Source organism: Equus przewalskii, chromosome 6, assembly GCF_037783145.1.
Source record: "Equus przewalskii isolate Varuska chromosome 6, EquPr2, whole genome shotgun sequence".
NCBI classification, from domain to species: domain Eukaryota; kingdom Metazoa; phylum Chordata; class Mammalia; order Perissodactyla; family Equidae; genus Equus; species Equus przewalskii.
In genome coordinates this window covers 6,291,729-6,307,744 of record NC_091836.1, presented here as the reverse complement: position 1 = coordinate 6,307,744, position 16,016 = coordinate 6,291,729, and the positions used below count along the sequence as shown (strand labels likewise).

The window sequence follows — 16,016 nt, the reverse complement described above, 5'->3', positions numbered from 1 at the left end:
GCTGATAATGCTATAAAATGAAATAAAATAGCTGTAAAGAGGCGGCTATAAGCAATGTGCTATGGGAGCAGCACAGGGGAGGCAACTGAATCACTCTAGCTGGTTGGACAGGTGGAAGCTTCAGAAAAGCAGTAACACTTGAGCTAGGCTCGGTGGAAATAGAAATTTAAAAGACAGAATTAGGGGTGGGGAATCCAGGCAGAGGCACTGAAGCAGCAAAGTGCAGACTGTTGGGTAGAGGTGGGCGGGGCTGGCGGCACATAGTAACAGATAATGCAGGACCACGTCAGATTGCGGCCGGTCCAGAACGCCACTCGAGGAAGTCTGAACTCTAGACAATGGCGAATGGCTGGGTCTACTGACAGGTGAGTGAACTGATCAGGCCAAGACCCTGATGCTGATTCCTGTCCCCCAGTATCACCAATAACTCATTCTCTGCAGAAAAGTTTATTTAAATGCACGCTTTTACCTGGTAAGGACGATGAGCCCAATCAGCTGTCTTTCGCACGTCTGGGTAAAGCAAGACACGCCAGTCCTGCGGCAGAGACCAGCCATGAATTCCAGAACAGTCTCGTGCCGGAGGACTTTGTAACTCACATCAGCACTAAACAGGAGGCTGCTTTCGAAGTGTGATACAGAAACGGCGAACCCCGGCCAAAGGGACAACCTTAAAAAACAAATAAATACTGAAAAGTGAATAAAAACTGACAAATAAATATTTTAAATGTTATCAGAGAAAAATGATACACATTTTTAAGTGATGACTTTACATTCCAATTCTCTAGATTTTTAAGAAATAATTTTTTCTTTAGTCTGACTTCCTCCAGTTGCTGACTAAAAACTTCAGTTATTTCCAGCTGTCTTTCAACATATATATTTAGAATAAAATATCTTCCTCTAGAGCGGGGTTTCTCAGTCCTTGCACAACTGACATTTGGGACCGGAAAAGTCTTTGTTGGGGGCTGCCCTGTACATTGCAGGATGCCAGCAGCACCCCTGGCCTCTACCCACTAGATGCCAGTGGCAGCCCCCAAGCTGTGACAACCCAAAACGTCTACAGACACTGCCAAATGTCCCCTGGGGGGCAAAACTGCCCCTGGCTGAGAATCACAGCCGTAGGATCAACATGTTTGTGGAGAGAACAGTCCCAGCACGAAAACAAGTAAGTCCGGAAAAGCACACTGATTCAATGGTGAGGACAGTGGACAGACTTAATAATGAGTCTATTAAGAAACAAGGTAAGGGATATCAGGCACAGACAGCAGAGGCTACAGTTCCTTTCCACGTTTATGAATGTCAGAGACTGAAGTCTTGACTAAGAAAAAATTATGGAAATAGCATGAGAAAATAAACAAATTTTTTTCTTTTTTGAGGAAGACTAGCCCTGAGCTAACATCTGTGCTCATCTTCCTCTGCTTTATACGTGGGACGTCACCTCAGCATGGCTTGACGAGCAGTGCGTTGGTCCGCACCCAGGATCTGAACTGGTGAACCCAGGGCCGCCAAAGTGGAATGGAACGTGTGGACTTCACCACTGTGCCACCAGGCTGGCCCCTAAACAAATATTTCTTAAAAATCACTTCAGTTTATACTTTGTGGACTCCAGTCACCGTGATTCTAAGCCAGCCTTCAGGACAAGCATACGCACTGCACCCCAACTCCAGTTCAGCACAACCACGGCCCTACGAGAATTTCTAATCCAAATGGAGAGATAAGTGACAGTGATGAATCTGATGCTTTATATACACCACTCTGACACACTTAGTTAACTTACAGAAACCTCACCATTTTTCCTCCACCTGGCAGAAGGCCAAACACCCTGCTCCATTTTCTATCTTTTATGCACTTCTCCCTCTGTTTATGTATCTGTCTTTGGGTTACTGGTTGCCTCTCTGTCTTTAGCTTGGTGACATATTTTGGAGAGCTGAGTGACAACCAGTTCAAGACATAGCTGCCCACTCTCCCTGAAGCATCTTCTTCCCACTTTAGGGTGAAAATGCCGCCAATTCTCTATCCTTGACTAGGGTAGTTTAGTTGGCTTGTCTGACCCCCGCATACCCAATAATTTCATGTCAACGCCCTGCTGTGCCAAGTTCCTATCAGTAAGAAAACAGAGCCCCCACTATGTGTATTCTGCTTCCATCATTACTTGTCATGCACAGGAAATTCAGTGTCTGAATTCCTTCTACGATTTATGATAATGATCTAGCACACTAATATAAGAAAACAGGCTGCCAGGTTCACGGTGACATTCGCCATTCTGTAAAAAAACTTGAAAATTTTAAAAATGCATTATTTTTCATACCACGGAGTCTCTCATAGGAAGCATAATGGCATAATATTGCATTGTAAATTACGTTGCTCACATTATAACAATTTCAGAGTAACAGAAAACATAAATAAACCTACCTGTGCTGGGGAATCTCCACTGGCTCAGAAGGTTTATAGAAATTCCGTCCAATCTGGTACATGGACAACTTTTTCAAGATCCTGCAAGTATACATTTTTTTAATCTTTGGCAAACATTGGTCAATGACAGTGTAATTCTAAGTCTGTACCCATGCTGAACATAATGATAACAATATGCAGAAAGCATAGAACTTTCATTCTTACAGCACTGGAGGTTTAGATACTAAATATACATGCGACTGTATATATATAAGAACTATCACTTCGTCATATTTGAGAATGATACTAGTGGAATTATTTTTATCTGTCAGGGTTTAACCTCAAAGACGAATATGTGGTCACTTACCAATTATGACAGTGGTTTGAACATTCTGGTTAGTGTGGATGGGGAGAAGCAAGCCATGATTGAAGGCTCTTCTGGCCTCTTCCTATTTTGAGGTCAGAAAGCTGTTTCTAGTGATGCTACTCAAGCTCCCTGGGTGCTACCAAATGACACGGCTGCCTCCTGAGCAGCTAACCTGGTCACCTTCGGAAGCTAACGCATCACTGATGTGAGGCTGCCCAGTGCATGGGAGAAACATTATTTCTGAGTCAGAAAACAGGGATTCCAACTGCCTGATTCTGGCTACCAAATGTCACTGAGCCTCAGCCTCCTGTAAAATGAGGATTTTAATAGTACCTGCCTCACAATGCTTGAGTGAGGATCAAGTACAATCAAACACAAGTTGAAGGGCTTTGTAACTGAAGAGCGCCTTCCAAACGTTAGCTGACTTAAAATAGTCCCCTCGCGGAAGGGCACGTGCAAGACTGGCTTCGGTAAGCGTCTGCAGCACTGAGCTGAGGCCGAGATAAAATCTAAAGACTCAGCAAGACATGTCTGACTAGAATTAGGAAATAATGTGTCTGTGCGGGGGAAGTTCCACTATGTGCCCTACTCAGCAAAACCCAAAACTCTCCCGTCCTCACCCTCTCCAGAGGCCACCGTTGAGCGAAGGGCCCGAATCTCAGATTTTTTACCAGATTCTCTTACCGAGCCACACCAGGAACATGGAACACAGTGGTACTCGAGCTTTCTTGGACCCACCTGTCACCTGGGAAGCTTGCTAAAAACAGATTTTCAGGCCCCACCCACGAAATTCTGTTTACTGGGTCTGGTGAGGGGCCAGGGAATCTGTACTTTATCGATTTCCACCCAAGCCCCCTTCCGTTTACTAACCCTGACATACTCAACTGTTAAGTCTGGGAGTGGATGGTTGGAGGAGGTACAGAAAAAGAAGAGAAGAAAAAAGGCACCCCCCATGCTACCACTGAGACATTGCAACCTTTTAACTTTTTGTCTCAACTCAAATGATGCTGGATAATAACGACTGGTGCCAGTCAGAGGCTGTGATGGACTGTGGTGCACATTATTGCACAAGTACGTGAAAGTACATGGAAAATTGCCCGAAAGACGACATTGTTGCTGGTACATTGCCTACAAAATGGTTGATCATTTTAATACCCAGCCTCTATGCTGAAAGGCATCATTAGCTTAAATTAAATTCACATTTAAGGCATCTTACTTTTTGAAGATGATATTGAAGACCTGGATACACACGGGAGAACTTGCTGGGAGCTCCCTCGTCAGAGTGATAGTCATCTTTACAGTCTCACCTCTTCGAGTTTCACTTGACAATTCTGTGACCTGGGAAAAGAAGTACTTAATATGCACTCTACAGATTAGCCCCAAGTGTGCAGAATGTAGATACAATAAAGCAATCACAATTTAATACACATTAACAAAAACAAAACTGCAGGTGTTAGTATGTGAGTAATAATCTAATCAACACATTATGTTTGGAAGGTTTTTTTTCCTCTGTATCTTGCTAATCCTAGAAAAGCAACATATCTCTCTACTCTCTAACTTCCTAAAGGAGAATCAAAATCGGACTCAGGATTCAAAGATTCAATCCAAAGAGAATTCCGGAGCCGTGCTTCTTGATTTTTGGGGGAAGGGGGGTCAGGATGGGAGACAAATTACTTTTAGAGTCTGATGCAAGTTATAGGCATTCTCCCAAGAAAATTTCACATGTGCGTATAGTATAATAATATACATACTGTACCCATTTTCAGGCAGTTCATGGATGCCCAGAAGACTATTAGTGGACTGTCCTGCCCATCCCAGGTTCATGGATTTCAGAGTACAGCCTCTCAAAGGTTTATTATAAAGCAGAAGAGCTGAGAAGAAGAGAGAAAGAAAGCAAAGGAGAGGGGACAGACAAGAAGGAAAGAAAATGTGGGGAGAGAGAGGCGAAAATGGTAGAAGTTTAAACAGATAGGAAATCTGATTTTATAAATTTTTGAAAGGTCGAGAGAAATCCCTAAGGTTCTTATAATCTGGAACAATGTTCTAACAATATAGTGAATGCAGAAATAGGTCTCTATACCACCTACCTAACTAAATGTAACTACATCCTTAGACCAGAAAGGGCTCAGTGCAGGGTTTTGGAACAACAGAAAGAACAAATCAACCCATAAAAATCAATGAGCAAGGATTTTTTAGAAGGGTAAGAAATTAGCAGAGGTCAGTTCATTAGTAAGCACTTAGGTATTTTACCCCTACTTTCTATAGTTAAAGTGTGGCTTTAACTACAGCTGAGCCAAGAATGTAGGGCAGGAATGCCTCATGGCATGGAAACAAAGGGAAATGAGTCCTTTCACAGGGGATGAAATATTTCATCTAGGTGATTTCTTCCTTCAGATAAAACTGCACAGAAATCAGAGATGGAGCGCTACAGGAAGAGCTCATCGACATCTGGGAGAAGCCTAGCAGCAGGAGAGATGAAGAGCGCTCAGACCGCTGCAGGGATTTCAGGACAAAGGCTTAAAACAACAAACGATGCTGGCCTGAGTGGTTGGGGAAAGGTGGCAGCGATGGTCCAGGCTCAGACCTCTATGCAGGAACCGCGTTCCCAACGGGCATCTAAGAGCAAACTCATCAGCGCCCCCTGCACCTCCCCTACCAAACACCAACCCCTCCTTGCTTCCTGTGTCTGCTATTGGATCCCACACCCTCCAGTCCCCGGGCTGCTAGCCTCGGAGCAAGCATTCACTTCTCCTTCCGCTATCTAATTGGTTGACCAATCTTAGCACATCTATACTCGCAATGTCTCTAATAATCTATTTCAGCTGTTCCAATACCATTGTTTACCACAAAGCTTAAGAGCACGTGATTTGGAATTGGCCAGACCCTGGTCCCCTGCCTCCGGCAGCCTGTGTGATATAGAGCAAGTTACTTCAACTCTTTAAGCCCTTTCCTCATCTCTAAAGTGGGAGTGAGTCCAGGGTAGTGAAGAGTAAATGACGTAATTCATGGATCTCATCCCTATGCATAGCAGCACTTCGTTCAACCCCTTTTGACATCCTGCCCAGATTATTCCACTGGCACTTTACTAATCTTCCCACTTTCTCCTGTCAAACATTCAACAGGATGCAATCAGAGTAACTGTAATTAAACCAGCTCCCATGGAAATTCTCTCTCAGAGGCTTCAGTGGTCCGTGGAGGACAGGCCCTATTCCTCAGCAGGACATTTAAAGTTCTCTTACTTTTGGAGCCACAACTTCCATTTCTTCCTGGCTAAACTGGAACGATCAGAAATTTCTAAAACAACCGCTTACTCTCTATCATTGTGCCTTTGCCCCTTCCAGTCCTTCTGTCTAGGAATCTCCCCCTGACCCCATCGCCACTCCTTCACTGATCCAAATCCTACCCAAGAAATGAATTATCACTCCCACTGAAGTATCCTGCTGAGAATGAGCTTTCTTTTCATCAAGCTCTGTATGAAGACTTTGGGTAAGATACTTAAACTCTCTGGAGTGATGAGAGGATTAAACAAGATGATGCATATAAAGAACCTGGCAAAACAAATGCTCAAGAAGTGTAATCTGGTAGGATACCAGTAGCAGTGGTGGCAGGTGGGACATAAAGTACAGATCTGCTCATCCCAAGAGAGAGGTGCTGGGGCTAATCCAGAGGACAACCAGCACAGCACCTAACACCTAGTAAGCACTCAGTGAATATTAGCATAATGAAACTAAGTATTGTTATGACACTTACTTCACTCTACCTTTCACTGCACAACTTCAGTACTAAACTGAAATTTTTCTGACAACAAGAACCTTGCTTCCTCCATAGTGGCAGCAGCCTGCCAGGTACACAGTAGGCTCTTTAAGTGTAGAATGAATGCAAGAGAGTGGCAAATAGATTTGACCAGTGACAACAACCCAGGTGCAGGCCACAGATTCACAGATGGTGTCTGAAAGACAGAGGAAGGCTAGGAGGGAGCAGAACAGGACTCCTAGAACGGCACTATTCGGGAGTGCAAGGAATGAATTAGTGGAGGAGCTCTTTCAGTTTAGATAAGCATCTTATGAAGTGTGTAGGGGACGGAGTGTGTGTGCAAGATTAAGCCTGAGTCAATATTAAGACCAGAATAAAACGGTGAGAACAGCATATCTTCATTGGGACACTATTTCTTTTTTACCATTTCTTTTTCACTGTCACTGGGTGACAGGTCATTCATATGTTGATAAGGAATAAGACAACACTCTTCCATCTAGACCTAGTATCATGATCTGTGTCTGGGAAATAAAATCAACGGGCCTGATTTGTCACACCATGTCTTTACCATCTATTTTACTCACCTACCTCCTCATTAGATTCCATCCCCAACAATAAGAAGGTGTGTGGTACATACCACATGCTCACTTTGAATGAGAAGTAAGTAATATGAACTTATTCCTGGCATCTGTAGAGTAAAAATTCTCCACTTTGGTTAGGTACAAAGCAAGGACCTTGAAGCAAGCTGGGTCATTCAAGGGAAGTATATAAGAATTTCAATATATCTAAATTTCTGAACTTACTACAGATGTATCTACAAGAACAAAAGGATCTTACACCCTCTTGTTGACAACAACAACTTGAAATATATCATTTAAGCACAAGAGGCCATACTAGCATGTTATCGACATCTGGTCATAAGACAAAATATTGAGGGATCAATGAGGACTTATGATGATGAATAAAAATGTTCTTAAATTTCAGATCCAGATTTTCCATGCCTTTAAATTTAGTCCTGTAGTATAATTTTAAAGTTCCATATCCAGATGAAATAATCACTCAAGTAGCTCCTATAAATCTGAGGGTCTCATAAAAGGATAAAACCCCACAAGTGCTCAGAAATGCATTTCTTGAGGAAATTCACAGAGATTTACATGGAGTCTAGAAATTTGCATTTATCCTCTTGGTACCATCCTGTTCAAAATGTTGAACTAAATGATTAAGCTTTCCAAGGAATAGAGCATAAAGTTTTAATCCCATGTCCTATGTTAATTTTTCATACAAAAACTGGTTCTTTTTGCTTTGTAGTAATTTTAATACTGCTTTAGAACAAACCATATGATAAAAACATCACTACCAATATCTTTATTTTAGGACTGAAAATTTTGGAGGTGTAAAAGAAATGGATAAAAGAATATGAATCACAAAATTGCCATATTGAATGGTCACACCATGAAAAACGTATCCTTAAGAGTGATATCAATAACTTACATTTCATATGATAGAACAAGTCATGAAAGAAATGACAGTTTTAGAATCAGTGATTGAAGGAAAGTTATTTGTATACACAGGCACAATTGCACAGGGGCAAAAAAAAGCAGAGTAAATTTAAAGCTTTGAAGCCACAGGCTAAATGGTGTTTCTTAAAGTCTTGCTTATTTTGGGAAAAGTTTAAAAAAGATATCTATTTCAAGGACACGTTACCTAAAAAGAAATAGTTGAAAAAGCAGTGTTTGTATTACAGCTCTTATTTTTAAAATGCCAGACCATCAGCTTCTTAATTAAGAAATCAATACTGATGAGGTCTTAATTAGGAAGTCTTTTTTTTCTCTCAGGCATGGGAACAGGAAAGGGGGCAGGAGTGAGTGAAACACTCATTCCAACTGTCATGAAAATCAGCTAACCTCTTAAATATAGATGGACGAGTATAAATATATGCATATATGTGTGTCTGTGTCTGCATGTGTGTAAAAAATTAACTATACTATACCTTTTTTTCTAGCTTTTGTGAGAGAAAAAGGATGACACCATCGAATGCTTTTGCTTTGTTGGAAAGTTCCCTATGACTATAAAGCAGAGCAATTCTCAGCCTTCTAGATTCTAAATCTGGAATATATGTCACATGATACTGGTACAGCTGCCAGTCCTGGGGCAAATCTAAACCAAAGAGATTTGTGGCCAGCTTCACAGGTATTCCACTGGAACCTGAGGATGACAAATAACATTTTTCAGCCAAAAAAAAATCACACGATGTCAATATTAATCACGTCTTTTAAAAAATTTATTTGCACATGCATAGTTGTTGCTGTAAAGCAAGGACTCTTGTTCAGTGACACAAGACACAACCTTCAGCCTGATAACCTTATGGAGTCCTATAAACACCTGTTGGGAGTTAAAAAGAAATCATATGTAAAGCAGGCCCCATAAGAACATAAGAGCAGACACTGACATTCTTGTCCCTGTGAGAAAAGCATCTGAATTCAACTACCCTAGGACTCCTTCCAAAGTGTGCCTTCCAGCTCTGACTCTGTGCAATTCAAATTGGCTCGAGTAATATTATCAGATGCTGCTTTGAAATTATGCTGCTGTCAGATGATGAAGAAACTGTCTGGTTCTTACCATGAATTACAAATCCTAACCCCTAACCTCTTAGGAATCCAAATAATCAAAATTTAACCCTACTTTTGACAATTCTGAAACAGTTCAGTGGTTAGACTGCTCTACAAGTCGCAGAGAAGGCCCTCAGAGACTGAGGGGAGCACTGGGGAGAGAGGAAGAAATTACACATCTTTCCTGTGGGAAAACAGACAGGGTCTCGGGGCTTCTACTTTCTGCAGGCACATGGAGGCCATGTGTGCTTCTGGCAATTCCATTCCCTACAGAATTTTTTACTCGCCTCTTCAAAGTCCATAGGACAAATTCAGAGATGGCCACAATGGAACTGGTCAGTGCTCAAGATGGCGTAGCTCCCTCCAGAACAGAATCTAAGAGGGCACAAAGGAAGTATTTCTCACCTCTCTTTGTAGGACTCATCCAGTGTTTGTCTTACAGAAAAGAATTATATCAAATAGGCGCTAATATGCTTTTTTTTGTGGAGGAAGTGGAAACATGAGCCCCCGGGAGGTGCTGAGAAAGAAAAAGTCTCACATGTGCCTTAGTATTTCCTCAGCTTTGATCTTTGGTATACATCCGGTAGGAGCAAGGAATGAGTGTGCCATTTTAAAGAAAAGCTTTCTTTGTTCTCCCAGATCCTGAGGAAATGGCAACATAGTTTAGCTGCTCATATTAACGGACAAAGAGAAGTAATCCCAGAATGTCAGAGCTGGCAATACGCATCAAGGTCTTCTACACCAGTATTTTCAAACTGTCGTCATGACCCATCAGGAATGCAGGGATGAAAGTAAGCGAGGTGAATCATCATATTTCATGAAAAGACTAGAGCACGACAGAATGGACCAGAGTGTCTTGCTCAGATTAAGGGCAAGTATTATTTCATGAAACTTTGTTTCAATTACACTTGTGTAGTGTGTGTATGCTGGATAACAATATTTCTATTTCTTATTTTTCTGCATGGTTTTTAAAAGTTTGAAAAGGCTGATCTGCATCAGTAAGTCTCAACTTTTGGGAGGGAGTCACAAAGCCTTTTGAGAATCCAATGAAAACAGAAGACCTACTTCCCTGAAAATGCCTATGCCTACAATTCTGGGCGCAATTTCAAGGGCGAGCCCGGAATCCGGGTAAAGAATTCCTGAAATAGGCCACATCTTTCTTTTTACAGCTGAAGACCGGAGAAGTTACTATTCCCCATATAGAAAAAGGGTTGGGAAAGAGACAAAGCAACTTTTTTTTTTTTTTTTGAGGAAGATCAGCCCTGAGCTAACATCTGCTGCCAATCCTCCTCTTTTTGCTGAGGAAGACTGCCCCTGAGCTAACATCCATGCCCATCTTCCTCCATTTTACATGTGGGACGCCTGCCACAGCATGGCTTGATAAGCTGTGTGTAGGTTCGCACCCAGGATCCGCAAACCCCAGGCTGCCTGAGCAGAAGATGCAAACTTAACCGCTGTGCCACCAGGCTGGCACTAGACAAGGCATCTTTTTTGACCCCTACCCCAGGTGTAAAGAGAAAATGTTTTTAACAAGTGAAATGTAGTTTTAGAGAAAATGTTATTATCTCTATTAATAAAAGAGAGAATTAAGGTTAAAATAACTAGTGTCTAGATAATGCCTTAAACATAGCAGATGGTCAATAAATATCTTTTAAGATAATACACGAACTTTTTAATTTTATATCTAGAAATCAAAACTCTTAAGCAACATTAAAAAAGTAAGTAACAAGAAGACTGGGTACCTGTTTTGCAGTCTCTCACATGGGCCAATTTCTCTCTGGTACAGACAGCCAAATCCATGAAGTCTCGTCTGATTTTCCCGCCTCTTTCCATGAAGGCACTTCCAGCATCACCAGAAGATATGCTATCTTCATGTAAAATACGAAGGGAACACCATAATATCTCCTATTTCATTCTAGTGGTCTTGTTTACAGCTACTATGTCAAAAACGCATCTAGAAGCAAAACTCAAGATTTTTGTGGTTTTTCATAAAACTGGCCTACATGGTGAAAACAATCATGACTATACAGCAGTCTTCAGCCTAAAAACTGAAAACGGTGAAGCAAGCATGGCACGTTTTGTTAGAAATAACAGACCCTGAGTTAGTCCTGTCTCTTAAAATATTTTGGATTGTTCTGACTCCCCCCTCGGCTAAGGAGAAAGTCTTATCTCCTCATGTCCTGCTCCACACCCACCTATGGAAGGTGGCTCTCCCTCCTTCAGCTCTTGTGTAAACTCTGAAGAGCTACGAACTAAGATTGTCCACACCAACCTCTGCACAGATTGGGGCTGAATCTCTCACCTTTCCCAATGACAAGAAGAGAAACGCCCAGAACACTGCCATCAGTTTTTATGCTAGATCATTCCCCTTTGTAATATTATGGGTTTATTACTGCAAAGTAATGACTAATACTAATGACAAATCTCTAGGACTCTGACTTGACCTCTGACCTTTGGTATAGTCACTATAGGCAACTACCCCAAATGGCACTCTTACTTGCTCAAAACTGCTGTCCATATCCTTCTCCGTGGAGTCTGAGTCTCCCAGGAAAATTACAAAATTTATTTAATTTTTAGAAATTCAGTTATCCTCACTAGATTATATCATTCTCTGCACTTGGTTTCAAAAGATGTTTGGTGGTTTCTAAAAATTCAATCTACCAAGGAATAGTAATTGTCAGAGGCTGGGGGAAGGGGAAAATGAGGCGTTATTGTCTAATGAGTACAAAGTTTCAGTTTTGCAAAATGAAAACTGTTCTAGAAATGGATGGTAGTGATGGTTGCACAACAATGTAAATGTCCTTCATGCCACTGGACTGTACACTTAAAAATGATTAAAACAGTAAATGTTACATTATGCACATTTTACCACAATTGTAAAAAATACACGAAAATCCAATCTACCCTGAAAGGACGAAGGGTTTCCATCACTTGCTAGTCACAAGAATGTGCAGCAAATGTGAAAAGAAATTCCGAAAGAGAAGTTAGAATAACCCTGGGATGGTGGCAATAGTGCTAGAATTATGAGACAACACATTTCTACTGTTTAAGTCACCCAGTCTGTGGTACTTTGTCACAACAACCCTAGCAAACTCGTGCATTGGACATACCAACTCACACTGTGTGACAGTGGCTACTTGGAGTAGCATGTTGACAAGTATCCTCAGGCCAAATCTGGACTTGCAGGGAAAGCAACTACCATCAAATGGTGACATCTACCCCAGGTGGGGCAGGAAGCAGGGAGAAGTGGCAGCAGGTGTGCAGGTTTCTACCACCCCTGGGAGGCAATGGTATTGGCATTTACATGTCATAAAAAGTTGTAAAATGTCCTTTCAAAATTATTCAGTGAACAGAAAGAATCAGAAACACTGGCTTCCTAATGTCTGTGGATTCTAACTGCCAAGCACTAGAAGGAAATTCAGTGGCAGGCTCCATGTTTGGGAGTCCCAAAGAAAGACAACAAACCCAGGCAGATCCTTCAAGAAAAGGAAAATGGAATGCTCAAGAAGTCAGCCCGCTGCTGTAGGCTTAGCAGAGTCCCTCCGGTTCCATTCAGATGGAACGGAACTGAACTGCACTTACATGTCTGTGAAATCCTGCTTGTTCCCACAAAGCCACTGCTAGAGGATGCTTCACTGTCACTAAGATCAACAGATGTAGGCTAAAGCGGAAAAAATATTTTGGTCAGATTTAAGACATTAAGTCATAAATCAAAAGGTTATCACAAAATAAGAACCATAGTACATTCTAAGTCATTAGATTACCATGAGCTAATGTTAACAGGTCAAACAGTTGAGAGATGATGAGAAGAGATGGCCCATTCTAGAAAAAAAGATAAGGACGAGCTATAGTTTTCCCCATTCATCAAATTTTGGTTTTAGTACCAGATACAGCTTTAGGCTCTGGAGGTGTAAAAAGGCAGAGATGAAATCCTTGCACCCAGGGAGCTCAGCAGGCGGTACAGATGAGCCCAGACCTCACACCTCCATGGCCCAGACCCGGGGCCTCCAGAATGAACATATCTGTAGTATGAAAACAAATTGAGCCCAAAGACCTGGGTCACCAGCTTACTCTCCTGAATAAACTGGTCAAGATTAGTTCACAAAATAGGTGAAGGGAACCATTAATATTTTCTCTTTTCACAGTAACTACTTCTCTTTGTACAAGAAGGAACATATCTTGGCTTGCAAAAAAATGGCTGAAGTCAAGAGAAGACCTCTTCATGAGAGTAAAGGCATAATGACCACAGAGTACTCACGAGTACTTCTGGTCTAAGAGACGGCTCCGCCTACTAAGAGTCTGTAGTTGTAACTTCACTCAAAAGTTCTTGATCTGCTGGTCAACTCAATCTAGTCGCCTAAGTCTGGCAAGGAGCCCTACCCACAGTAGTTGCTCAACAAACAGTGGTTGAATCTAAACCACAGCTGTTTGAGAGTGCTTATTTTTATATATGAATTGACCAGACGAATCATATTGGATTGTATGCCATATAAGGGTATTATTGAAGGCACAGCAATTTTTGCCAGGACAGTTAAAACCGAACCAACTAATTAAAACTCAGAAAGTATAAAAGAATGACACTTGCCTCCAATTTTCAGTCCTCTTTATCATCAAAACATCCACATTAATACCTTAAGAGAAAAACGTGAGAAACCCTGGAAGGCTCAAATTTGATAGAGAAGATAAGCCACTACTTCTGGCAGAGAGGAAGGGATATACGCAGAGGAAGGCGGTGTCCATGAAGGAGACAGTGGTAAGAGAGAGCAAGACCATATCCGCTAAGCGGTCTACGCACCTGCGGGGAGGCCTGGGTGCGCCCCACTTCGGCGGGACTGGGGCCACGGGCGATACCTCGTGCCCTCGCGCGGGCCCGTCCACTCATGTTCCCGAGGAGCCCTGAGTGACTTGAAAGGCAGCAAAGTCTCAATTAGGGTGTTTCTTCTTTGGCATCCAGATGGGAGGCTGTGCCGGGAGCCAGCGGAGGAAGTGGATCTCTGGCTCCTTAGCTGGAAAGGCACTAGAGGCCCACGCGTGGGCGGAGGAGGCGCGCACTGCCCGCGGGGTTCCGGAGGGGGAGGGGAAGGGGCCGTTTGGGAGCGGAGGGGGGAAGGGGAGAGTTTGGGAGGAGGAGGGGCGGGGGCCTCGATTCCCTTTTCTTTCCATCACCTCAACCCCCGAAATTTGGCATTATCCAACTTTCTGGGTTTTCCCCATCTTCTGTGTGTAAGGTTGCACCACGCTGTTCCTTTTCTCAGTTTGTCCTTTCCGCTCACTGGTGTGGGTAAGCACCTCTTCATATGTGTGACAGCTATGAAGTTATCCCTTCAGTGAACTCTCTATTTATATCCGTTGCCATTTTTATAGTTGGGTTTCTAATGTTTTTCTTTGTGATTTGGAAGAAATTTTATCTTTTTTTTAAAAAAAACATTGCAAATATCTACTCCCAATCTATCACTTGTTAATTTTGATTATGAAGTCTTTTCTCTTACCAAAATCTTTAGTTTTGATGTAGTCAGATCTACCAATTTTTAAGTTTATAGTTTGTACTTTTTGAAATTAAATTTTCTCTGCCTTAGTTTACAAGGACATTATGTGACATTTTCTTTTATTAACTTTCTAAGTTTCCTGTTCACCTTAAATATTTTGTATCTTTCAGGGTTCATCATATGTATATATATGACGTGAGGCAGGATCTAACTTTATCTCTATATGAAGTGAGCCGTTTTCCCCTAACGTCATCTAGTAAACAGCGTACACCTTATGTAATGGTTTGCGGAGCCACCTCCAGCAAATGGCAAATCCCCACACAGTATACCTAGATTTGTCTCTGTGCCTTCATTTCTATTCTACTTATCTATATCTACTCTGCACCAGTACTTTACCACTTTTTATTATTATTTCTTCATAGTATTCTTAAAATCTAGGGGAGCAAGTCTTTACTGTTTGATATTTTTTCAATTGATTTATTTATTCACAAACTGTATTCTATGTAAATAATAAAATAAGTTTGTCAAGCCTCTTTCAACATCTGGCTTAGTTTTTAATTGGCATTGTGTGGACTATATAAATTAATTTGTAAAGAACTCTCATCCTTACAATGTTAGATTTCTCCATTTATTTAAGTTTCTCCTTACGTCCTTTAACAGCATTTAAATTTTTTTTATAAAAGTTTGTGTATTGTTTAATTTCTGGAAATTTGATAGTTTTTGTCACTATTGTGTACTGTAACTTGCTTTCATTATATTTCCTAGTTGGTTATGATTAAGTATAGACATGTGATACTGATTTTTGTAAGTTGATGTTGTTTATCAAGTTTACTGAACTCCTTAGTGCTTATGGCTTGTCTTTTGATTTCCTTGAGTTTGCATGTAAATGATCATATCATCTACAAATAATAACAACTTTATCTCATCTTTCTTCTTTCTTTTTCTTATCATGTTGATCAAGTTTTCCTGTACAATGTTGAAAGTACTGTAAGAGCTGGCATTCTTGTCATCTTCCTGATTTTAAGGGGACTATTTCTGAAATGTCTCCGTTTTGTTTGATGTTTGCTGTAACTATCTGGTTTATGGTCTTTATCATTTTCAGGAAGCTCCCCTCTTTTATTGCTGGTTTTCAAAGATTATTTTAATTGTAAATATCTGTAGAACCTTACTAAATACTACTGTGGGTCTGTCACAAAGCTTGTGCTGAGGTTATAAGGGCACATGTACAGACTGTTCATCAGAGTTATTTCGGGTGGCAGCCTATGTGCCCATCAGAAGGGGCAGTGGGTAGATAAAAGGCGGTAGATGCATGGAGTGGAAAACTAGGCCAACAGTCAAGAACAGCCACCTGGAGATACAGTCAGCAGCATGAATAGGTCTTGAATACATTGTGTTGAATGAACAAAGAGCTAG

General features: G+C 41.4%; 1 protein-coding gene across 1 annotated transcript in view; it reads right to left on the bottom strand.

The window, feature by feature from the left end:
• PIWIL4 (piwi like RNA-mediated gene silencing 4) overlaps positions 1-14,163 on the bottom strand; it is a 39,011-nt gene extending 24,848 nt beyond the window's left edge. The window contains exons 1-7 of the mRNA XM_070622902.1: positions 13,913-14,163; positions 12,700-12,778; positions 10,860-10,985; positions 8,499-8,713; positions 3,972-4,093; positions 2,410-2,490; positions 470-667 (exon numbers count right to left, since the gene is read on the bottom strand). Coding sequence (XP_070479003.1) covers positions 470-667; positions 2,410-2,490; positions 3,972-4,093; positions 8,499-8,713; positions 10,860-10,985; positions 12,700-12,778; positions 13,913-13,999 — 908 coding nt within the window. The 5' untranslated portion in view covers positions 14,000-14,163. The remainder of the gene's footprint in view (positions 1-469; positions 668-2,409; positions 2,491-3,971; positions 4,094-8,498; positions 8,714-10,859; positions 10,986-12,699; positions 12,779-13,912) is intronic.
• Between the last annotated feature and the right edge of the window lie 1,853 nt (positions 14,164-16,016).